The sequence below is a fragment of the Squalius cephalus genome (genome assembly GCF_949319135.1).
Source record: "Squalius cephalus genome assembly, chromosome: 10".
Lineage (NCBI taxonomy): Eukaryota > Metazoa > Chordata > Actinopteri > Cypriniformes > Leuciscidae > Squalius > Squalius cephalus.
The window spans coordinates 44,122,748-44,147,935 of NC_137131.1; the positions used below are offsets into that span (position 1 = coordinate 44,122,748).

The window sequence follows — 25,188 nt, forward strand, 5'->3', positions numbered from 1 at the left end:
TAAATTGGCCCCATACCTGACCGATATCAGTAATTATGGTCAGAGAAAGCTCCTGACGAGGTATCGCATTAGTGACCACAGTCTGTGTGTGGAGACGGGCCGGCACAAGCCGAGCTGGAGAGCCAGAGAGCTCAGACTGTGTTCACACTGCACTGATGGAGTCGTAGAGGACGAGCTACACTTCCTCACCCAGTGCAGCAAGTATAAACTCATCAGAGACTCTTATTTCACACGAATAGCTCAGATTTTACCCCAGTTCCAACAAGCGAGCCTCATAGACAAACTGTCTTATATTCTGGGAGAGAAAGAAGAGTGTGTTCTCCTGGCAGCGCAGTATGTGTCTTCCTGCCATCATATGAGGGACAAGGGCTGAACCCTCTTCCCTTAAACTGCTCTCTGGACTTTTTTTTTTTTTTTTTTTTTTTCATTGTGATATATTTATGCATAATATTGAAATGTATTTTTTTTTTTATTATTATTATTATTGTTCACTTTTGTGTATCAACATGTACGTATATGTTTGTATATGTCTATTGCTTTGGCAATATTGTGCTATTTTACACAGTCATGCCAATAAAGCTCATTTGAATTGAATTGAATTGAATTGAATTGAGAGAGAGAGAGAGAGAGAGGCAGAGAGAGAGAGAGAGGAGAGAGGCAGAGAGAGAGAGAGAGAGAGAGAGGGAGAGAAGAGAGAGAGGAGAGGGAGAGAGGCAGAGAGAGAGAGAGAGGAGAGAGGCAGAGAGAGAGAGAGAGAGAGAGAGAGAGGGAGAGAAGAGAGAGAGAGGAGAGAGGCAGAGAGAGAGAGAGAGAGAGAGAGAGAGAGAGAGGGAGAGAAGAGAGAGAGAGGAGAGAGGCAGAGAGAGAGAGAGAGAGAGGGAGAGAAGAGAGAGAGAGGCAGAGAGAGAGAGAGAGAGAGAGAGAGAGACTTTGACTTTTAAGCTTCTTTTATTTACAGACACTTATAAAAAACAATATATTATATTACACAAAAAGCATTAAAAAAAATCCTACCTACATAATAAATAGGTTATTAGCTCACATTAAAATTATTTTCAATTCATAACATTATATCATAACCTCTCTCTTCACTTGGTTGACATAAAATACCTTTAGTACCCCACAAAGAAAAAAAAAAGAGTCAGTATCATTTACAAATTCATAAAACTTGTACTCCAAAATTAACCTACTTTTTACCAAAGCTTTAAACATATGTAAAGGATCAATTCCTCCATTAAGAAGTGTTTTATTCTTCCTTGTCAGCCAAATTGCCATCTTAGCCTTACCAAACAAGAAATTGAGCAAAACTGTTTGTGTCCTGTTTGAGGCACTATATTTTGGTCCAAAAACAAAAAGACCATTTGTAAAGTGAAAACCAAATCTATGACTCAATTCTCCTAATACACCAAACATGCCTTTTAGCCTTGAACAACCAGTAAAAATATGAAAAACAGTTTCTGAAATTCCTCAGAAACAACACTCTTCCTCCTGCAAAGGATTCAGACGTGCCTTATGTTGATTTGTTGCTATTATCCAATGTGAAATACGCCACTGCAAATCTCCATTGCGTTTTTCAATTGGTTTCTTATATAAGGACCTCCAACTACCTTTTGGGGAAGTACCAGACTCAACAAATTCAGTCCACTTAGTCTGGAAGTTCTTTTAACACTCTTAAATTGAGATATTTCACACAAACACAATAAAGAGCTTTCTTAGAAAGTCCAAGTTCAGGCGTCCTAAAAGAGAGCAGACTTCCTTCAAACTCCTGCCAGTCTCCTACATCCACAGACACACTGATTTTGGGGAATACATTCTCTGATCTTTCAACTTTTAGTGGCAGAACAGGAAAAGAGACTTGAGTTTTTGCACAGTTCGAACCGAACGGATACCAGTCTCTATGGCCAGTTTTTCTGCACTGGTCATTTGACCTAAGATGGCAGATCTTATGAACTCCTGCTCTCACCAAGCTTGTGCGTACAGTCTGTGAATCCAATATCGCACTGGGTAGGTGAGAATTAAAAATAAGGGTTCTTCAAGATCCCAAAGACTCTGTATTTCAGAAATCTCCCTTTTAACAATAAAAATCTGCCATGCATTGAGTACTGAGGCATAAAAAGATGGGAGCCCACTAAGATCCATCTCCTTTAAATTCATTAAAAAGAGATGTCTGTCCAAATTCAGCCGTCCCACTCGATTCAATAAGGCACAAGCCACTCTTATCCAGTTCTGAGACTGATGATAAAGTATATCTGAGCAGTTTGCAGTCTAAAAGCAGCCACTTTAGACTTAATATCTATAAGACCTCCTTCATGTACCTGCAGATACAAAACTGACTCTCGTAGCCAATGTTGTCCAGACCAGAAAAAATTTACAAACAATTTTTTGACTCCTCCAATAAAATCTTCTGGTGGATTCAATACAATTAATCGATGCCATGGGATAGAGGCGGCAAGATTATTTATCACCAGCACTCTTCCCCTATAGGACAGTTGAGGCAAAATACAGTTCCTTTTTGACAATCTGGCACAAACTTTGTCATTCACACCTTCCCAGTTGTTGGTAGTTTTCAGAACCCACAAAAATTCCTAAAAACGTAAAAACAATCTTTTCCCACTTAACATTTTCAGCGATAACTGGTAAAGGCATTGTTGTTTTATCATTACACCAAAATGCTTCTGTTTTACCCCAGTTGAGTTTTGCGGATGATGCTCTCTCAATCTTTTTGTTCTTTCACAATTACAGTAATGTAATCCGCATACGCCGTCAGTTTAACAGAATGAAGATCATCTCCAATCCTTAAACCAGACCGATCTTTTCTTAGTAGACATAAAAGTGGTTCCACTGCTAAAGCATAAAGCTGACCTGACAGTGGACACCCCTGCCTAATACCCTTCGACTTAAACCACCACCAATCTTTAAAATAGAAGATACATTCATATACAAAAGTTTGATCCAAGATATAAAAACATTTCCAAACCCAAACGCATGCAATGTTTCAAACAGAAAACCATGGTCAACTCTATCAAAGGCTTTTTCCTGATCCAGGAACAAAAAACCTACATCCACTTCATAAAGTTTAGAGTAGTCTAAAATATCTCTGATCAGAAAAATGTTATCATTGTCCTTTCTGGAATACAATAGGACTGGTCTTGATGTATTATATCCCCCAAAACAGATTTCATTCTATTGGCCAATAACTTAGCTATTAGCTTATTGTCAGATGTTAGAATTGATACAGGCCTCCAATTTTTTAGGAAACTCAAGTCTCCTTTCTTGGGTATCAGTGCCAACACTGCCCGTTGACAACTTTTGGGAAGTAGTTTGTCTTTAAAACATTCTTGAACCACCTCATACAAGTCTCTTCCGATGATCTTCCAAAAAGCCTTCTAAAAGTCCACTGGCAGTCCATCAGTTCCAGGTGCACGGCCAGCATTCATCTGTATACTGCATCCGTTAACTCCTTAAACGAAACAGCACTGTCCAGAGTCCGACTCTGCTCTTTAGTGATGGTGGGAAGCTGTTGTAATAATTGTGAAATGCATCCAGTATCAGTGTCCTCCTTTTTATAAAGTTCCGAATAGAAATCCACTGCAATCTTTCGCATTTCTCTTGAATCAAAAGTCTTTAGTCCATCTGGTGTTGTTAAACAGTGCATTTCATTTTGTTTCTTTAAGACCTTTTCTACGCAGTGGGAGCATCCATGTCATGTATAGACGTAAACCGTGACCTTATTAGGGCACCTTTAGCCCGAACTTGCAATAAAGTTTCAAGATCTTGCTTCTTTTCAGATAACTTTCCATCTAATGATGAATCTGACTGTTGAATCATTCCAGATGTAATCTGAAAGATCTCTTGCTCTATTTCAGATATTTGTTGTTTAATTTTTCTAGTAGACAAGAAAGTAAATTCCTGACAAAAAACTTTTATTTGTGTCTTTCCTATTTCCCACCACTGTAGCAAACTTTCAAAATCATCCTTCTGGGAAACCCACTCACTCCAAAACAATTCAAATTTTTCACAAAGATCTTTTTCTTTTAACAACGCTACATTAAACTTCCAGTAAGGACTTTTACATTTTTGATTTGTCAAGGCAATATTCACTGTAATAAAATGATGATCTGATACACAACATGGAAAAATGTTACACTCCATTAATCTATTATTTTCTGCCGGTCAAGTCTAGCTGCACTAATCCTCCCTTGTGAAACTCTTGTCCATGTATATTGTTTTACAGCATTATTCTTTTCTCTCCACACATCTATAAAATCATGTTGAACAATAATACTTTTTTAAGAAAGAAGCTGATACAGAATCTGGCTCCTCATTATTTCTGTCTAAAAGAAAGTTAAGAGTACAGTTCCAATCACCACCGACAACTATAAATTCATCCAGGGTAAAACTTTTTAAAATATCTCCCAACTTTCTGAATAACAAAGTTCTTTCTGTGCCTCTATTTGGAGCATAAATATTTATGAAAACAAATACTTGATTATGAATTTTAGCTTTCACAATCAAAAGACGTCCTTTCTCCAATTCTATTTTTGATAAAATATTAACATCAAGATTAGCTGAAAATAGGATAGCTACTCCAGCACTGACTGAGAGAGAGAGAGGAGAGAGAGAGAGAGAGAGAGAGAGAGAGAGATAGGAGAGAGAGAGAGAGAGAGAGAGAGAGAGAGAGAGAGAGAGAGGAGAGAGAGAGAGAGAGAGAGAGAGAGAGAGGAGAGAGAGAGAGAGAGAGAGTAAAACACGCTATGATTTCTTGTTCATGTTTCATCTCACTTCAGTCTCGAGAAGTAAACGTATCATCAACTCCTCATGGTTAAACTCCCGGCTCATGAGTCATTCTGTGGGTTTTCCTCGGTCCGGGAACGTCAAGGGAAAACGTGCTGTTTAAAGCAGTGGAGGAGGGGAGGATAGAAGTGTGTGATAAAGTGTGTGTGAATAATCCTGCCGGAGAAACACTGACCCGAGAGAGTTGAACAGACATACGCAAGAATATGTTTCTTTTAAAAGCAGTTTTCAGTCGGGGGACATTATACAAATCTCGCAGGATGAGGAGGATGAAAAGGATGAAGAGGCTGCAAGCATAGCTCGGATTACGGGGGTATTGGGGGGTCCGACCGCCCTAGATGAGACTTGGACCCAAAAGGGATGAAAATTCAAGCTTTATCATTTTGTGCAATTTCATTCTATGGGCCCTATTTTAACGATCTGAAACGCAAGTATCAAGTGCGAAACGCAAGTAACTTTGTGGGCGGGTCTTGGCGCTATTGCTATTATACCGGCGGGATAAATGACTCTTGCGCCCGGCGCAAATCTAAAATGTGTTGGTCTGAAGTCGCTTCATTACTCATAGGTGTGGTTTGGGCGTAACATGAAATAAACCAATCAGAGCGTCATCTCACATTCCCTTTAAGAGCAGGCGCGCTTGTTCCATGGCGGATCGCTATTATAACGGCGGATTTGCCAGGAGCGGTTCACAGCCGAGGAGACCGGCGTTCTCGTCAGGGCCGTAAAACACAGAGAAGTGACATTGGGGATGGAGAAACACACCCAGATTAGCTTCGGTTAAACAGGCGCATGATAATTTGGGTAAATGTGTAAGCTAGATGTATGCTTTTATAATAAACTATCTATCTATCTATCTATCTATCTATCGTAATAATGTAGGCTATGATTTGCAAAAATGAAAACTGCTGTTTCTGTGTAGATGAGAGAATCAAAGTGTATGCGCGTTGTGCACACGCTACATTGATTACGGCCAAGCATGCACCCTTAAAATAGCATATGAATAACATGCGCAACGCGCCACTGACTTTAAACTAGTTTTTTTTCGGTCTGCGGCGTAATTGTTTTCTAAACCTGCAAAATAGCACCAGGGAACGTTTGCGCCGGAACACGCCTCCTCTTTGCGCTGAACCGCCCCCGGGAGCGCAAGTGTATTTCTTAGTTAGCCGACGTGCGTCTGTGGAGGGAAGAGTCCGCTGTGCGTCGGGTGCAAAATAGGAATGATACATGCGTCGCTGTACAAAGTCAATTGCACAATATTCAGGGAATTTCACATATAGATCAGTGGTTCTCATGTGTGTAAGCCTATATAAAATAGAGACGTCCACTTGTGAATGGAGACACGACGGCTGGAGTGCGTTTACATTACACTGATCTTTTCAGTGTGAATGTGGACAACATCCGGATACAGGTCGCATGTTAATGCCTAGTGTAAACCCAGCCATAGTGTCGGCCCAGATCTGGTACACATGGATCCACACGGCCCGGATGTGGGCCGACACTACAGTATGTTGCTGTCTGGGAAGCATTATGAAACCATGTGTATTGTAAAAAGTGCTATCAGATACATTTAGTCGGGGAGCCAAAGTCTCAAAAGCTCAATAAAATGGGTTGAACCTGACATGGTCTGTTATACTTTTTATTTGTGTTTTTTCTGTTAACTTTGACCCTAAGAACCAATAATTGGAGGGTCTGCTCTGCCGGAAATATCGCGAAAAAAAATTGTGGCCATTTTAGTGTATGCACCCTTTATTTTTTATCAGAAAAATGTGAAAAATTATTTTTTTCCTCAAATCCTCAGTGGGTTTGGTAGGCTGTCAATAAATGCATTCCAGATACAAAGAACACATTTGCTGACAACATCCACTGAAAAAATAACTCTTAAAACACATTTCTACATGATTTTGCATCAATTTAATGCAAAAAATTAGGCGTTTTCTCACTTTTTTCCAATATTTTCATCTTTACTTCATTGGCAATCAACTATTCCCCAAGTTATGACATCAGTCAATATGTCATTCTTTTCACCAAACAGTATACTCATTCCACAGAAAAAATCATAAAAATCCAACCAAAATCAATGGATCTGTGAGGATTTCACTAATAGTTGATCAGCAGGCTCAGAACCTCAATAGAATTGTAGGCTACTCTCAAAATTCCGAAAGACATGTAGTCCATGAGCCAGGGGGGTTGATCGGTATCATCGGGGGAAAAAATGCTATCATTGTTATTTGGCAAGGTATACACCCCTAGTATTAGAAAAATCATGATAGCAGTGCAGGGGTGGTAGTGAAATCACTTTTTTCAGCTCATGAAGTTACTAACCCCCTAAGATAAATTCCGTTTTTGAAATCTGGTGTATATCTGGTTTAGGCTCATGCTAGGGATATTGTCAATATTCTATAATATGGTGCTTGGTATCGCTGGAAAGGGGACCTTTTAGGCTTTCATTTAAGCCCAGTACTGAATCTGTCTGCCAAACACAGAGGTCACATGACTTCTTTAAACCAGAAATAACACACATTTTTTCACAATTTCCGCCTAACACTGTATGCTTTATTTTATCCCTGTGGTATGAAAGAACACCACGGACACAAAACTCAACAACTTCAATACTCAAGGCACTCTGATGACTCAGAAAATGTATAATATACCCATACTATTTATTTGTGAGAGCCTTAAATTAGACTTGTGCAGCCAGCAAAAAAATTCTATGCAGTATTTTCGGGTAAAATAGAGACTAGGCTTTCAGAAAAAAAATAAAATAAAAAAAAATTCATCAATTTATTAATCATAAAATTAAATAAAACATGATATTGCATGGGTTTACCACTAGATGCCTGTATAGCTCTAAATGGAGATGTTTGTGAATTCTAGTTGTTTTTGGACCAAATTACTTACTTTTAAGATGTGGATTGAATGTATTTTTTTAGAAATTCTCAAATAATACTTTTTGCCAAGGTTTATAACATTTTATTAATTATTATTTTAATAATTGTAATAATTATTATATTAATTATATATACATATATTAATTATAATTATTAATTATGTTATGTTTTTCACTCTTGATGTTTTAGAGCTTCACCCCTTCATTGCTGAGCATTTTTTTTCTGCATCGTGGCTGATTTGTAGAGAATTTTTGTGTTTTTGTCAATTTCCCATTCATTTCCTATGGGGGTAATTTTGACCGAAGACCAAAATCATAACTAATTTTTTTACGACCACTTAGCATGCTCGGATCATGAACTCAATTTTTTTGTGTGTTCACATACCTAATGCCAGAAAAGTCACCAAGTTTCGTAACATTCTGATGAAGCTGTGATTTTTAAAAATTCAAAACAGATTTTTGTAATCTGAATTTATTGGTGTGTATGTGTATAAACGTGTGTTTGTATGTGTGTGTGTGTGGGTGGGTGTGAATTTTTTGCACTCTTGATGTTGTAGAGTGTCACCCCTTTACTGCGGTGTACTTTTTTTTAGAATCGTGTCCGATTTGTAGATTGTACAGACAAAAATTCAGAGAATTTTTGTGTTTTTGTAAATTTCCCATTCATTTCCTATGGGTCGGTCATTTTTGACCGAAGACCACGAGTGTGACTCTTTTTGTTTACGACCACTTAGCATGCTCGGATCATGACCTCAATTTTTTTTTGTATTCACATACCTAATGCCAGAAAAGTCACCAAGTTTCATAACCTTCCGATGAAGCTGTGATTTTTAAAATTTCAAAACAGAAAATGACCGAGGACCATCAGAGGGTTAAGTATAGTGTCTATTCTAAGCCTTCACTTTGAAATTACATGCGACTGTGTACATTACACACTGCTGCATTGTTGCATTTTCCCAGTTGCCAAATATCGTAATGTAGTGATTACTTTAATTTCTGGCGCTATTGCATTTCTGCGCTGTCGGAGATGTTAGCGCGTCTCTAAGATCAGTCACAAACATGATCCCTGCACGATCTAATCTATAGCGTCTTATTAACTCACTGTCACCCATTGTCTGCAACAGATTTCTTCTCCTTCTTCTTTCTGCCATGTTCTCCTCTGCTGAAGAAACTCTTAAGCCTCTTAAAAGTCCTCGTCCGTGCTCCTAACAATTTTGACCTTAAGAGGTTAAGATGCCTAAGGGTTAAGATGACCTAAGGGTTAAGATGCTTTCTGAATTACTTTTTTCTTTACTGGGATGTTTTCTTTAATTTTAAGAGTAAACGGCCACATTTCTAAGAATTTTCTTAGAATTTTGTCACTAGGAGCTACTCTTTGCATTAAGATTCTTTATGAATACGGGCCCAGGTATATTTGGCCTGTACTTGAACTCAGTCTTTTGATCCAGATATACTTAAAAGCAGGGTTCACCAATCTCGGTCCTGGAGGGCCGCTGTCCTGCAGAGTTTAGCTCCAACCGGCTCCAACACACCTGTTTGAAAGTTTCTAGTATGCCTAGTGAGACCTTGATTAGCTGGTTCAGGTGTGTTTAATTGGGGTTGGAGCTAAACTCTGCAGAACAGCAGCCCTCCAGGACCAAGATTGGTGAACCCTGCTTAAAAGAATAATTAAGAATTCAAAGTATACTTGTCTTGTAGTTGTGTTAACTCTTTTGATTGAGTAGTCAATTAAATATACTTTTTTACATAGTTTTTTCATATACATATACTAGTAGTTTACTGAGAGTACACATCAGTGTGTACTTTCATAAACTAAAAAATGTACTACTTGTATTAAAACAGTAAACTGCTAGTTTACTTATAAGTTCACTTGTAGTACAGATGCATTACAAATTAGAAACCTAGTTGTGTACTTAGTTTACTACTCTTACAAATACTAAAAATACTAAAAGTGAGCCAATTTAGTCCCAAGCAGTATTGAAATAGTACACAATTTTACTACAAGTACACATTGATATTAGTATACTTACTACATAAAGTATACTTAAAAATATACTTGAAAATTACTTAAGTATACTTCATAAAATGAACATGAAGACATGCACTTTTATGATGAAGAGATGCACTTTTATAATGGACAGATGCACTTTTATAATGGATAGATGCACTTTTATAATGGAGAGATGGACTTTTAGAATGGATAGATGGACTTTTATGATGATAGATGCACTTTTATGATGGATATATGTACTTTTATAACGGATAAATGCACTTTTATGATTATGAGATGGACTTTTAGAATGGAGAGATGGACTTTTATAATGGATAGATGCATTTTTATAATGGATAGATGGACTTTTATAATGGATAGATGCACTTTTATGATGGATAGATGCACTTTTATAATGGATAGATGCACTTTTATGATGGATAGATGCACTTTTATAATGGATAGATGCACTTTTATAATGGATAGATGCACTTTTATAATGGATAGATGCACTTTTATGATGGATAGATGCACTTTTATGATGGATAGATGCACTTTTATAATGGAGAGATGGACTTTTAGAATGGATAGATGGACTTTTATGATGGATAGATGCACTTTTATGATGGACAGATGCACTTTTAAAATGGAGAGATGGACTTTTATAATGGAGAGATGCACTATTATGATGGACAGATGCACTTTTAAAATGGAGAGAGGGACTTTTATAATGGATAGATGCACTTTTATGATGGAGAGATGCACTATTATGATGGACAGATGCACTTTTATGATGGACAGATGGACTTTTATAATGGACAGATGCACTTTTATGATGGATATATGCCCTTTTATAACGGATAAATGCACTTTTATGATGGATAGATGCACTTTTATAACGGAGAGATGGACTTTTAGAATGGATAGATGGACTTTTATGATGGAGAGATGGACTTTTATGATGGAGAGATGGACTTTTATAATGGACAGATGCTCTTTTATAATGGACAGATGCACTTTTATAATGGACAGATGCACTTTTATGATGGATAGATGCACTTTTATAACGGATAAATGCACTTTTATGATGGATAGATGCACTTTTATAATGGAGAGATGGACTTTTAAAATGGATAGATGGACTTTTATAATGGACAGATGCCCTTTTATAATGGATAGATGCACTTTTATGATGGATAGATGCACTTTTATAATGGATAGATGGACTTTTATAATGGATAGATGCACTTTTATAATGGATAGATGCACTTTTATAATGGATAGATGGACAGATGCACTTTTATAATGGATAGACAATAATAGATTTTTACAGCGATTGATTCCAACAATCTTTTCACAAAACTGACAAAACCTTGTCAAAATCCATCAACATTCAGTGCATGAGCTACTTTCTGACATTCTAACTGAAAGTGGGTAAATATCAAAATACATGATAGAAACATTTTGTTACACCAATTACAAGTGTTTGTATTACAACATTTGGCCCTGGACAAGGGTATTCTATTTGTCCATTCTATTGGCTCTATTCTAATTTGAAGACTTGTGCTGGCTGCACAAATAAATAGTATGGGTATATTATACATTTTCTGAGTCATCAGAGTGCCTTGAGTATTGAAGTTGTTGAGTTTTGTGTCCGTGGTGTTCTTTCATACCACAGGGATAAAATAAAGCATACAGTGTTAGGCGGAAATTGTGAAAAAATGTGTGTTATTTCTGGTTTAAAGAAGTCATGTGACCTCTGTGTTTGGCAGACAGATTCAGTACTGGGCTTAAATGAAAGCCTAAAAGGTCCCCTTTCCAGCGATACCAAGCACCATATTATAGAATATTGACAATATCCCTAGCATGAGCCTAAACCAGATATACACCAGATTTCAAAAACGGAATTTATCTTAGGGGGTTAGTAACTTCATGAGCTGAAAAAAGTGATTTCACTACCACCCCTGCACTGCTATCATGATTTTTCTAATACTAGGGGTGTATACCTTGCCAAATAACAATGATAGCATTTTTCCCCCCGATGATACCGATCAACCCCCCTGGCTCATGGACTACATGTCTTTCGGAATTTTGAGAGTAGCCTACAATTCTATTGAGGTTCTGAGCCTGCTGATCAACTATTAGTGAAATCATCACAGATCCATTGATTTTGGTTGGATTTTTATGATTTTTTCTGTGGAATGAGTATACTGTTTGGTGAAAAGAATGACATATTGACTGATGTCATAACTTGGGGAATAGTTGATTGCCAATGAAGTAAAGATGAAAATATTGGAAAAAAGTGAGAAAACGCCTAATTTTTTGCATTAAATTGATGCAAAATCATGTAGAAATGTGTTTTAAGAGTTATTTTTTCAGTGGATGTTGTCAGCAAATGTGTTCTTTGTATCTGGAATGCATTTATTGACAGCCTACCAAACCCACTGAGGATTTGAGGAAAAAAATAATTTTTCACATTTTTCTGATAAAAAATAAAGGGTGCATACACTAAAATGGCCACAATTTTTTTTCGCGATATTTCCGGCAGAGCAGACCCTCCAATTATTGGTTCTTAGGGTCAAAGTTAACAGAAAAAACACAAATAAAAAGTATAACAGACCATGTCAGGTTCAACCCATTTTTGAGACTTTGGCTCCCTGACTAATTAGACTTGAGGATATTGTGGGTGGTTGCTAGGGCGTTGACAGGGTGTTGGTACAAGGTTAGTGGAGGGATCTTCACCTCTTTATGCTCCAGCAGGGGAAAACGGTGATGACAGGAATATACTATATTTTAGTTTGATAATGTTTTTTATTTAATATTTTGTATTTTTAGGGGATTTTATGGTAGTAAAGTATATTTATGCAGTATTTATAATCCATGTATTCACTTTTTGAGCATAGTTTCCAACTTAAACTGTCGTAAATCTTGAAAGCTTTAGAGCAACAGACTGAAGTTTGATTTCTTTTTAAAGACGACACTTGGCAGATTATTGCTGAAGTGAAAAAGTGGCAGAATTTTACATTTATTGTTATGAAAAATGTGCAAAAATACTATTTTCAATTTTTATATGAAATCTATATTTTCAAAAACAAGTTTTAATCTAAAACTGCAAGAAAATCAAAGCCATAAATCTAAACAAGTTGTGTTCCAAATATGAGGTTGATATCTCAAAAAATTATCTTTCAGTGAGAGTGTGTTCGGCTGCAGTACCGAACGCTTCCACTAGAGGAACATTTTTGGACAATACAAGTGGGACTATTCTTTACAGGATCATTTAACCAGTTCGAATCATGTCCATGATTTTTTGTTTGTGTTCACACAGCAAGTGCCAAAACCTTTCCCAAGTTTCGTACCATTCCGATGAAGTAAAAAAAACGTACAATGTTTCGGTCATTGAGCACCAGAGGGGATGTTTGGAGCACAAACTGCAGGACTGATAAAGTCTCACACGTGTCTTTCAAAAGAGAAACACAGGCTTCAGTTTGAGCTTGGCACTGTTTCCTCAGCATGGCATCGCACCAGTGAACCAGTTTACCCACAATGATCTGATATCTTAAACACAGACTGTGCCCAGTAAACATCATCAGCAGGATTTAACTGCTATAGCCATGGCGTTCGACTAACACACACTGAATCCAGTGGCACGCGTTAACCTGCATAAAGCAGACATGCTGATTCCTGTCGAGTGTTTGAAGAAGAACAGCATCTGTGACTCTAAAGCTGGAGGAGCAAACGCTTTAAAACAAGAGGATGAATGAGACACACGGAGAGAGAGGCGGGCGAGAGAATAAAGAGTTTGCTGAGGAAACTCCTCCTCACGAAGGCTGAGAGAGAGAGAGACGAGGACGGAGGAGCCAAGAGAGACGGTCGGAGTCGCTGAAGGTGCTCGAGGACACAGCGGTGAGTTACTACATTACATTCAGGAGCGCTCTCGTGTCTCTGCTCGAGGCCTTCAACCTCTCCGCAGTCTCCGGGAGCTTTAGGGAACGCTTTTCATGTCAGTCATTCGGAAAGAGATTGTTTGACGAGATTCATAATTTCTGAGGACGTGGCTCTTGCTCTCTCTCTCTCTCTCTCTCTCTCTGTGTGTGTTTCCTCTCATCTGGTTTTCATAAGTCGAACACACAGCTGCAACTGAGTCTCAATGAATCACTCAAGTTTTCTGCAGAATTGATGTTCTTTAAAGGCGATGTTACAGAGACTGAAAGAAGCAATTAGGCGTAGAGGATACATGTTCTGAAGAGAGAACGGCAGAAATGATGCTTGAATGAGATGATGTTGAACTTGCAGAACAGAGAGAGAGAGAGAGAGAGAGAGAGAGAGAGAGACAAGATCCATAAATGTCACTTTTATAAGCTTGTTTTTTACCGACACAAATTCAACCTCAGGCTCCTGTTGCATTATGGGAACAACTCTCACATGTTTTTTTTTATATGTCATGATGTTTTATTATTCAAAAAGGGTTCATTAATAATTATTAGACTGGCAGCATATTTATGGATGTGATTGAAGGTCATTCTGTGCACAGACTGCAGTTTAGGGTGTGTTCACACGACACCATTTTCAGCTAAAAATGGAAAACGTTTTATGCTTTTTGGCTGTTCGTTTACACAACAACGGCTTTTCAACGGGTTTCAAAATGCATGGTTTTGAAAGCGATACTTTTACCGTCTCTGTGTAAATTTGTGAAAACGTGCGTATACGAGCTCAGTCTATAGGCGTGGGGTTACTCTTTACCAAGTGACATCGCCATCTACTGGCCTGGCAGCAGAATACAGCGTTTTTAGTCGTATTTGTAGATCCGTGTGAACGGTAATTGCTTTGACAACGTTGTCTGCTGTGTTTAGTGCACCGTCGTCATGTAGGCCCGATATAATTCAGACGAAGCTCTTTTCGTTCTTCGTTTAGGGGTGAAATCTAGTTTGAAATAGGTGAGCAGCGATACTGTTCGATGCATATGTGTGTATTTATATATACAAAATAATCATACACAGTACACACACACATATTATGTAAACACAAACTTTTATTTTAGATGCGATTAATCGTTGCCCAACACTATTTTTTTAAAAAAAGTTTAACTTATTATAACTTGAGCATTTTTTTAATGGCGTGTCATGCGCGAGACGCTGCAAAAGACGCGAGATACAAGAGCAAAGGTCAAACACGTCCGTCTAGCATGTGTTTACATTGAAAAACAATGGAAAAGTAGTGCATTGGATTGGAAAAACGTCCTGTGTGAGTATCGCTCAGCATGTTAAATGTGTCCGAAACGAGCTGAAGAGATTCAGTCAATCCAACGCTAGTGAAACGCACAGCGTGAAGGACCGTCTCCGGGTGATCTCAGCGGTTCAGTGTCTGTAACGACCAGTGCCAGCGTTGCCAGATCCGAAACGTCCAAGTATCGTACCAGAAGCTCAAAATTATTGTATTTGGAAGAAAATGATCGTACACGAGTCAAACATACCAGAATACAGATATTTATCTAGACCAACAACTTTTTTGACACGAGCTGCAAATGACTTTATTGCTAAACTATTGACTTCAGCTTGGACACGACCTAAGCGCCGCGGCAGGTATTAACTTTTGTTTTTTTCTTACTTTTATTTCTCTCGCAAAACATACAGAGATGACATGTTTATGATATACAACTCTGTATACAATATAAAAAAGAAGGTTAACTTGTGCTCGTGGGAGAGAGTCAGTCTCCACGATGATTGGCTTAGGAGACGTAACGTGAGATGAGATGGAAGACGTGCACGTTCACATTCTCCTCATGACGGTAGACGTAGAATCCACAGCTAGATCAATGAGTACAGAAGCCCTATGATTACAACAACCATCATTTGAAGTGTCACAAAATTCTGAAATTATCATGCATTAAGGGTTTTTTTTCATTATTGATCGTACATCGTACAGAGGTCAAAGTTATCGTACAAATACGATAATTATCGTACGTCTGGCAACACTGACCAGTGCCCTTCCTATGCAGGTGTCGTGATGTTGGGTGTGTTTCTGCTCCTGCCCCTCGTGGCGTCTGTCCCCCCCCCCTCCAGGCCGACGTCCAGATACTGCCGTCGCTGCTGCGATTACTTAGACCCGCCCCTCAACCCCTCAGCCAATCAGACGCCGGAGATCCGCACCATCATTAACATGACCATTATTAAAGGTAAGAGCCGAACACACCTATTGGAACCCATACTGCATTTGCCAATGTTTTCATGATCATGTGACTTATAGCGTCAGTTGCATGGGATAGTAAAGTGTTCATCGAATCACACCGGAAGTAGAAGGTCATCAGGATACTTTCTGCCTACTTTTGTCACATACTGTTTTTGTATGTGATTTCGGATGCAGCAAAGTTAAACTCTACAAGAAATGCTTTTTACCTTATTTTCTTACAAAATTTAACTGGTGCTATCTCTTGAACTCTTGGCATGAAAACAAACCAATCTTTCATGATTTTTCATGTTCACTGCTATTTCAAAATAAAGGCCTGAACACGCCTAATGAGTATGAAATATTCTTGTTGCAAATTGATAAATTACTGCTCCTCTGTAAAAAACAGTCACCAAATATGAAAAGATAGTGATTGTAAGCTTTCAAATGATTTATAGTTTGTCAATTTTACTTTAGGCTTTCACTAAGATATTATTGGTTTAAATATATGACGGCAAACGTCCCACCGTGGGATGGCGATAGTTAACGTGACCGATAATTACTGCGAATCTTCAGCAGGGTTAGCTTAGATGGAGATCCCTGATTTTACATTTTCACTGGTGAATCAATGTATTGTTCAAACTAAAATGTTATTAATATTATAGATTTTGTGTATTCTACAAAGTGACGGATGAATTTGTTCTGAAATACTGTAGAGTTTGATGGTCACTTGGCATATAAGTGATTTCTCCATTTGTCTACATAATTATACCCAATGATTGTTGAGTCGCAGTTTATTCTTGGCGTTTGTTTTTCCCTGCTCTGACTCAGTTTTGTTCTGCTGCTTTAGAGGAACAAACAAAGAAGCCAAAAGAGAATAAACACGACTTTTGTTTGTTTGTTCTTTGGGTAATGTTCACTCTTCACTCGCAGTGGACACAGATTGGTAGTGGTCAATCCATTTCCATCCACAGAGATTCCTGAAAGTCTCTGTGGCCACAGACCACAAGAGGCCTGTTCCCATTGGTCGCTCTGAAGTCATGTGATCACGGTTTATTTCCTTTGAGCTGAATAAGGGGTAATTTAACTGGTGGTGAGCAACATCTGTCGACGAGCACAAACCATAGCTCAGTGAAAAGTGTGCAGAAACTCTAAAATGAAGACAAAAGCAGAAACTTGTAATGGGACAACGGGTTAATTCAATGGGGAATCCATAACATTAGATACACATTAAAGGTCCCATTGCATGAAAATTTCACTTTATGAGGTTTTTTAATCTTGATATGAGTTTCCCTAGCCTGCCTATGTTCCCCCAGTGGCTAGACGTTTTGATGGGTGTAAACCAAGCCCTGGGTATTTTTGAGAAAATGAAAGCTCAGACGGGCGAATCTAGAAATCTTCCCCTTATGTCGTCATAAGGTGAAAGGTCACCTCCCCTTTCTCTGCTGGCCCGCCCATGAGAAAATGAGCTACGCAAGCGCGATTTTGGTTTTTCCTCGAGAGACATCATGGCTTGCAAACGAGCGAATCATCCTTCATCCGTTGCTCAGTGTTTGGATGTACAAATGAACACAAAGGTATTTTTTTAGTTCCTTCATCCGAGCCTCTGAAGAACCAGTGGGTTATGTGAATGTCTGGTGTGTAATTGTTCAAGCTCAGACAGATAATCTTTCTCTCAAAATCGTTCAATACTGTTTATGCATCAGTAAATCAAGCCAGTGACTAAAATATCAACTTCACATCGTTTCTCTTAGTAGGATGAAAATAATCTTACTTAAACTGTGATTAAAATATACACAGAAAGCGATCAAAGAACAATCCCTTTCCAATCGCCCAAGCTGTCAATCACACAGCGCAAGTTTATCTGGACATCAATGACGCTGTTATGCTGCACAACGAAGCTCTTACTGTACTTACCTCATGTTTGCATTGGTGAAATCATTAGTGAGTGCAGAAACTGCGTTGCAATGATAAGATCTTCATTCACGCGATCAACAGACTGTCATCTGCTCAATGCTCATCACTGCAACCTCTTATGTGATGGGAATAGATCTAAATACTTAAAAAACTTCTCACGATTCGTTAATCCCGATAGCTGTAATAGTAAAAACGTATAATAGCTGTAATAGTAAAAGTTTTCGAGAGAGTTCCACATGTAATGCTAAATATTTCATATGCAAGCATGTCAGCCAATCACAGTAGTGGGCGTTTACACTGAAGTCTCACAGCAGCCAATCACAGCAGTGGGCGTTTACACTGAAGTCTCACAGCAAACACGCCCCTTCAAACAGAGCGTTCAAATCAGAGGCTAAAATCAGGCTAGGAAATATGCCTTTTAATTCTAAATTATAACAACTTTTGATCTAAAAAACATACTAACATTATAAGGGCACCCCAGGAAACATTCTAAAATAATAAAATAATCCATGCAATGGGACCTTTAATACTTTAATAGAAAAGTACGTCATATATTATAGACTTCGTTAACCTAAAACCCACACATGCCTGTTGCTCCTGACCACTTGTCTACTTACATTATGTATTTCCTGTATTTGGCCCAATTTTTTCAAATAGACCGCAAGTGTGTCAAACTTTTGATAGCTCTCCGATGCGGTATTAGAGATTGTGTGGATTTAGTGTGCGTAAGGGGCACTGATCTTTGCCGTTTATCAGACATAGGACAGTCTTGCACACTTGATCCTTGTTTAAGTGGCCAAGTCTGCAAGTATGGGGGAGTTCTCAGCATAACAGTGTGTATGTAAATGTGCTTGTTGATTGGTTGTTGACAGGTGAAAAAGGGGATCGTGGAGACCGGGGGACGCCTGGTAAAGCCGGAGTGGACGGACCCCCAGGATTCACAGGTGTTTCGGGGCCCAAAGGCAGTAAAGGAGACACTGGGACCCCCGGAGACCCCTGCAAAACCCAGCAGTCGTCCTTCTCCGTGGGCCGACGCAAAGCACTGCACAGCGCCGACTACTACCAGGCCTTGATCTTCGACACCGTCTTCGTGAACCTGGACGAACACTTCAACATGTTCAAAGGGAAGTTCTACTGCTTCGTCCCGGGAGTCTATTTCTTTAACGTCAACATTCACACCTGGAACTTCAAGGAGACGTACCTGCATCTGATGCTGAATGATCGTCAGCAGGTGATCCTGTACGCGCAGCCCAGCGAGCGGTCCATCATGCAGAGCCAGAGCGTCATGCTAGCACTCGAGCTCAACGACGAGGTGTGGGTGCGACTCTACAAGCGCGAGCGCGACAACGCCATTTACAGCGACGACGTGGACATCTACATCACGTTCAACGGACATCTGGTGGCTCCTAAAGTCTAGGTGGAGGAATCGGAGTCGGGTGGAGATCTAGAGGATGTGTGTCTGTGTGTGTGTGTGTGAACCTTCCCAGCAAGCGTTTAAAAGGCGTATAATGGCGGCCCAAACACGGCTCAGACGTCTAGGCTAAAACAAGGCAAAAGTGAAAATTTAATAGATGTCTAAATCATCGCCCAACAATAGACTAGTCGTCAATTAGATAACAAAGAGTGAAGAAATTAAACAAACTGTTTACTTTGCGAACATGATGGAATATCATACATCTCGCAAGTTATTTGGGCAAAACGACATTCAAGGTTATTTTGGCTAGAAGTGTGTAACTCACAGCCGGACTATATCGGGTCTATAGTTAACCTAGACGGTGAAATGACGGCTATTGCTTGCTGGGTTTAGCTTTTCAACTGAACACTCTGCTGTTGTCTCTCACCTCATTTTGGAGAAATTATGTTACGCGTAACAACACTTGCCTTGAAAGGCATAAAGACTTGTACAGTGTTTGATTTGAGCTGCTGAGCAGCCTGTCGAGAGCAGGACTTTTAACTCTTAATCCCTTTCTCTTCCCTCATTCCCTGTGATCGGTGAATCAGGATATTATCAACATGAATTTGACCAGCACGATATTCTACAGATTAGGACACTGACGACTCCCTTACATGTGACATGATTCACATATTAAACCGCATCTATTCTGCTTTTTTCATCTTTCTTTGACCATGTTTGATCATGAAGTTCTTCTCTATATCAGTGTCAGTGTTTCTGAACTCCTGAAACGCCTCCACTGTAGTCTTGAGTTTCTTCCGGGAACGAACACGTCACAATATTCCTCATTATAATAATTAATGCGCAGAATAAAGGGGCGGGGCCTGGTTGAGTTAGTTAGTAGTGTGTTAAACTGGCGGTTATGGTAAGGGGCGGGGCATTTCCCAAACACACTCGAAGCGCTCGACCAATCACAACACACTGCTCCAGCCGACCAATCAGAGCACAGTGTGCTTTTCAGAAGGAGGGGCTTCATAGAGACAGGAAGTAAACAGAGCGTTACTGACAGACTGGGAAGAGAGGAGCCGCAACAATGGAGAATATGAGGAAATAATCAACATTCAAGCAGGAAAACCTGTTCTAGTAGAGCCTGAAAACAAGACTTTGTAAAAGGTCTTTAAAGGTGCTGGAGTTTAAACCGCGTAAGAGAACACTAGGAATCTAATTTCTTTGTATTTCCATTTCCACAAACATTTTGTCATAATTTTCTTAACATCATGTGGTTTCTTTTTTCTCTGGTATATTCTTAGGAGAGTCATGGTCTGTAATGATAATAATCAAAATAATAATATGTATAAAAACCAAGTTTATAGGTGCGTCCCAATTCATGTACTTATGCACTATTCTATGACGTTTTGTTGTATAAATAGTGTATGTGTTCATACTGAGTGTATCATTTGGGACACAACTATTGTGACTGGCAGCTGCTCTCAGATCAGCGTTGTGATTAGTGAATTTGATCTCAGTTCAGAATCCACAAATAGTTTGACAATTTCCAGATTTTACTGATTTCCCCGTGAAGGACAGATTCTGTCCATCTGAGATTAAGTTTCTGGGAAATAAAGTCCATCATTGGACTGATGTCATGAAACTGGGACGTTTTGTATTTCGTTTCTCATGTTCATTAGGTGCCTAAAATGGCCTTTTCAAGGTTTCTCTGATGTTGTCTCCATAAACTGGTGCTAAACTGGTGACGCGTGCACTTTCTGCAGGGGAAAACAACTATGTCTATATTCTGATGTGTATGTTTATAATGTTTCTATTAAATTCAGCAACAAAATACTCAACTGCTCAGACATCTTGTTTTTTTTTATTTAGTTCAGTCCGTTGACCCAAATACTTGTGAATTATTGCTGCGTTCACGCCATACGAGGACATGAATGCTTTTTACAAGTTGAAATCTTGTAATTACGATAATTACAACATGGCGTCAACGCAGCTTATGGCCCACTTACACCAAGGACAATAACTAACGGACGTCAAACTATAGTTTTAAAGTCCTGTGGTGAAAATCCAGCTTTTAATGTTGTTTATGTGTCTATGTGGTGTTTTTAATACGCTTTAAGACAAAGCATGTGTAAATTCATAAGTCGACAGCATTGCTGAGTATTTCCTCCTTAAAACTGCAGTGAACCAAAGACAGTCTCAAAAACACACTTTGAAATCGCTGGTGTTTCTGACGTCACAAACTACCTTGTAACCAATCAGATCAACATGTGATCGTCAACCAGTGGATCTCTGAGCTGAGTGAGTGAGTGGAGGCGGGGCTCATTTGCATATTCATACAACCGCGCATACCAAATGAGGCAAGGGTGTCGAGTTACATTCAAGATATTTTAAGACATGAAAAATTTTTTCAAGGAAAAAACGTTTTAAATATATCATTCTGATGATCAAAGATGAGTTTTAAGTGATACAATTATTGACTACAGGGGGACTTTAAAACTCATTCTAAAATTGTTCTAATCAGGCCATTTATGTACATAAAAAAGTATAAACTATAATTGCATATTAAGTAAAAAATAAATAAAATATTTGTATCATCTATATTCAAGTAAGTTGAAACCCAACAATACTTACATTTAAAAGTGTAATCCAGCATTTTCTCTCTAAAAATAAAAATAAAATCCAGTCGTCACCGGCGTGAATCTTGGGATATACTTCTGTTCTATCTTCTGTTCTATCCTTCGCGTCCCAGGAAAAGAAGGGCGCATTTGTAGGAGCTTTCGAACAAGCTTTTTGGGACAGCCTTCTTAGCGTCGCAGTGACTAGTATTGGGTGTAATGCATTAAAGTAAATAATTTTTGTCATTTAATTATGTTTCCCCTGAAAAAGTATGTAAGGGAATGGGATTACACTTAATAGTTGTTTATAGTTATCGTTATAGATTCTTTGGTGTGAATGACAACTGTCTGTGCAAACCATTGTTAACAAGACACAGAATCACATCACATACATCAGAACATTATTTTCTCATTTCACTCATTTCTTTCTCTCTATCCTTCATCAGGCCATTCTCAGAGAGGGACAATAATAACATCACCAGAAACAACTGTTAGATTGATTTTACCCTTATTACCAACAATCAATAAAACAGTCGTCACTGTAAACCTACACTAAATTAATTTATAGCTCATTAAAGATTTGATTATGATAAACAGAAACACAAGCAACTGACCATCGACATCCCTCAATAACTGTCTATTTACCTCTTCATTAGCGGTTGTTTCATGTACTCTTTCCTCAGAGGAATCTCCTGTACTCTTGTCTGTAGTTGGGATCAGTTCAGGGTCGCCAGGTCTACACAACAAAACTAGCCCAAATGCTAATGAGAAATAGCTTTAACCCGCAGATTTACAAAAATAACCCGTGGAAACAGGGATTAGGCGGGAAAACCGCGGACTTGGCAACACTGGCTCAGTTCCTGAGCACACACTGCCCTCTAGTGTGCACTGAGGTCACTAGTGAAGAACACAAATGAAGATTTCTGAACTGTTGATGAGACAAAGCAATGGAAATATGTCCACAAACTGGTTTTCAAATTAATTTATTATAGTTTTTGTCATAGAATTTGTTATTTTTATTCAAGGTTAACATATAGCCATTCATATACACAAAACAAAAGGATTGTATAAACTCATTTAATGTACACGCTGCTCCTTACCAGTGCATAAGAGTGTTATGCTCTTCTTTTCAGACACTTTCACTCTTTTACGTTGTTCATCTGACTATGGTTTAATTAGTCGTTCCATCTATGAACCAGCATGAAAACTCTCCCACACACGCACAGAGAACGTGATTGGACGAGAGTGAAAAAACAGTGGTCGTGATTGGCGGAGAGAGAGAGAAGAGTGGACGTGATTGGCGGAGAGAGAGAAGGGTGGAGGTGATTGGCGGAGAGTGATCACACTGCAGCACGTAGATCACAGGAGAGATCAAACTGGTTTAGTTAGAGGAAAACAGTGCATCAATAATAATGTCAAACATGATAGACTGATCTTTATGTCATATATGAGGATCTTATACAAGATTACACATCAAGATGAGAAATATTAACTTCACCCGAAAATATAAACAAAGAAACAAAAATCCTTTAATATATAACACACTGAATAAGTTACGCTTTCGAAATGATAAAATGCAGTGCAGATATGAACAGTTTGACACAGGACGTTAACTATTATTTCCTGAAGGATAACGTGTGTGTTTGTTGCGCGTTTGACTCTCACACACATATTCCATTCCGTTATTAATCCTGTCCTGTGTTATAAACATGTTTCCTTTGAGCTGCAAGCAAAGCTCCCTGATGCATGAAACGACACCGTTCACAGGTGATTCACAAGACAAAAGCAAGATAATAACCCGAAACAAACTCTACGCCAGTATGCGAACGAAAGGTCGGACATCAATTTATTGCGCATGCGTGTTCTTCTCATTAGTGCAAACGGCTTTTTCTGCGTCAGTTTTCTCTTTCCTCAACATTTTTCTATATTTTCGTCCCGATTTGTATGCTTGTTCTTGCCTATTTGAAAATGAATAAAATGATTGGGAAATAAAATGAAAAATAAAAAAAAAATGAAAAAATAAAATGTTATTGAGGAAATCTTATTAGCCTATAGCCAAAATGATATTTAGCATCCCATTCATTGACAACGTTAAATATTCACCGTGTTATCAGAATTCTCGAATTTCGTTCAAATACAGGTTATTTTCATGTTTCAAATGATTATTCATAGATGTAGATATGCACTACTTTAATGGCAAAACAAGGTTGTGTGGGGGGGGTGGGGAACTAATAAAGAACACCAGTAACAGCAGCAATCGTTCTTCCCTCGGACATGCTTAAAGTTTATGGCCTCCCAACTCGGGAACTTGGGTATCAAAACTATCCCAGAGCTTCCCAGTAGTAAATATGACTTGAGAGGGTGTTCATGTCAAATTTTTAACTAGGAAACTTGAATGTACGATAATTCCAATAGCATGTGAAGGCAGCAGTTGACACCAGTTCAGATTTAGGGACAGAATTTACTAAAAAGTGCAAATTAGCGTGCAGATGCTTAGTAAAATCGCAGATAGGAGTGGAAAGTTCTACTGATAATGTGCAATTTCAATATCACATCAGGTGCAAAATTGGTGGGATTTGACCGATTTCTGGAAGTGTATGTTGGACACAGACATGTTTTATATTTTGAGCGGATTTTCGAAGAAATTGTTTCCATTTGTCACACACTGCAAAGCCAATGAGCGGAGCTTGATGTCCAGCTCCTCCTCTGTGGATTTAATGGGTGGAGCTTGAAGGTCTAGCCACACCCTACCCCTAAACTTAATTAGGTCAAGCTCCATCCATTACATCCAGCATATAAAGTCGGCAAGTGTATTATGATGCAGTGTTTTTTAAAAAGTTACGATTTTTAAAGTTGAGTAGTGCATTCCAGCCGTTAGTCAGCATAAAAGGAAAATTCACTGTATTTTCTAAATGATCTTATTGTGAATGTTTCATTTAAAAAAATATTTGACCTAGAATAATAATAATCAAAATGTCATAGCTGGAACTTCAGACTTCTGGTGTTTAAGTCTTAAACTCCGCCCCTGCTCATCTGCATACACTTTTGATAGCCACGCCCACTTCTCAAAATCCTAGAAACAAGTCCCCTCACAACATTTTTTAATTTTCAATACTTTGTTACACTCGGATGCACATCAGAATACAGAAGAAACAATCTGTCGCTACTTCTGTTTCATCGCAACTGTAAAGTTAAAATGTCAATATGTTTACAGGTAGCTCCAGTTAAATGGCACAAACATTCGTTTCGGTTCGATAGCACAAGCGCATGTGCGTTTGCATACTAGCGTAAAGTGTTTCTAGCCAAGAGGGTTAATGACAGACTTTCATGTTTAAGATGAATAATATGATGTGAGAGGACGGGATGGAGGGATGACATGGAGGAGAGAGACGTTTCTCTGACAGACCGATCGATCTTCCCT

General features: G+C 38.6%; 2 protein-coding genes across 2 annotated transcripts in view; one reads left to right on the forward strand and one right to left on the reverse strand.

The window, feature by feature from the left end:
- atf4a (activating transcription factor 4a) overlaps positions 1 to 25,188 on the reverse strand; it is a 265,767-nt gene that overhangs the window by 124,479 nt on the left and 116,100 nt on the right. The window lies entirely within an intron of this gene.
- Positions 13,414 to 19,196, forward strand: c1qtnf6b (C1q and TNF related 6b). The gene is made up of 3 exons (XM_079883042.1): positions 13,414 to 13,574; positions 15,667 to 15,843; positions 18,623 to 19,196. The coding sequence occupies exons 2-3, from the start codon at positions 15,675 to 15,677 to the stop codon at positions 19,165 to 19,167; spliced, it is 714 nt and encodes a 237-aa protein (XP_079739168.1). The 5' UTR covers positions 13,414 to 13,574; positions 15,667 to 15,674; the 3' UTR covers positions 19,168 to 19,196.

What these genes read in the sequence shown, in the direction of transcription:
- c1qtnf6b (XM_079883042.1), top strand. Translation starts at nt 15,675, where the DNA reads ATGTTGGGTGTGTTTCTGCTCCTGCCCCTCGTGGCGTCTGTCCCCCCC. An exon ending in TAACATGACCATTATTAAAG is followed by an intron (nt 15,844 to 18,622) that starts GTAAGAGCCGAA and finishes GGTTGTTGACAG; the next exon opens with GTGAAAAAGGGGATCGTGGA.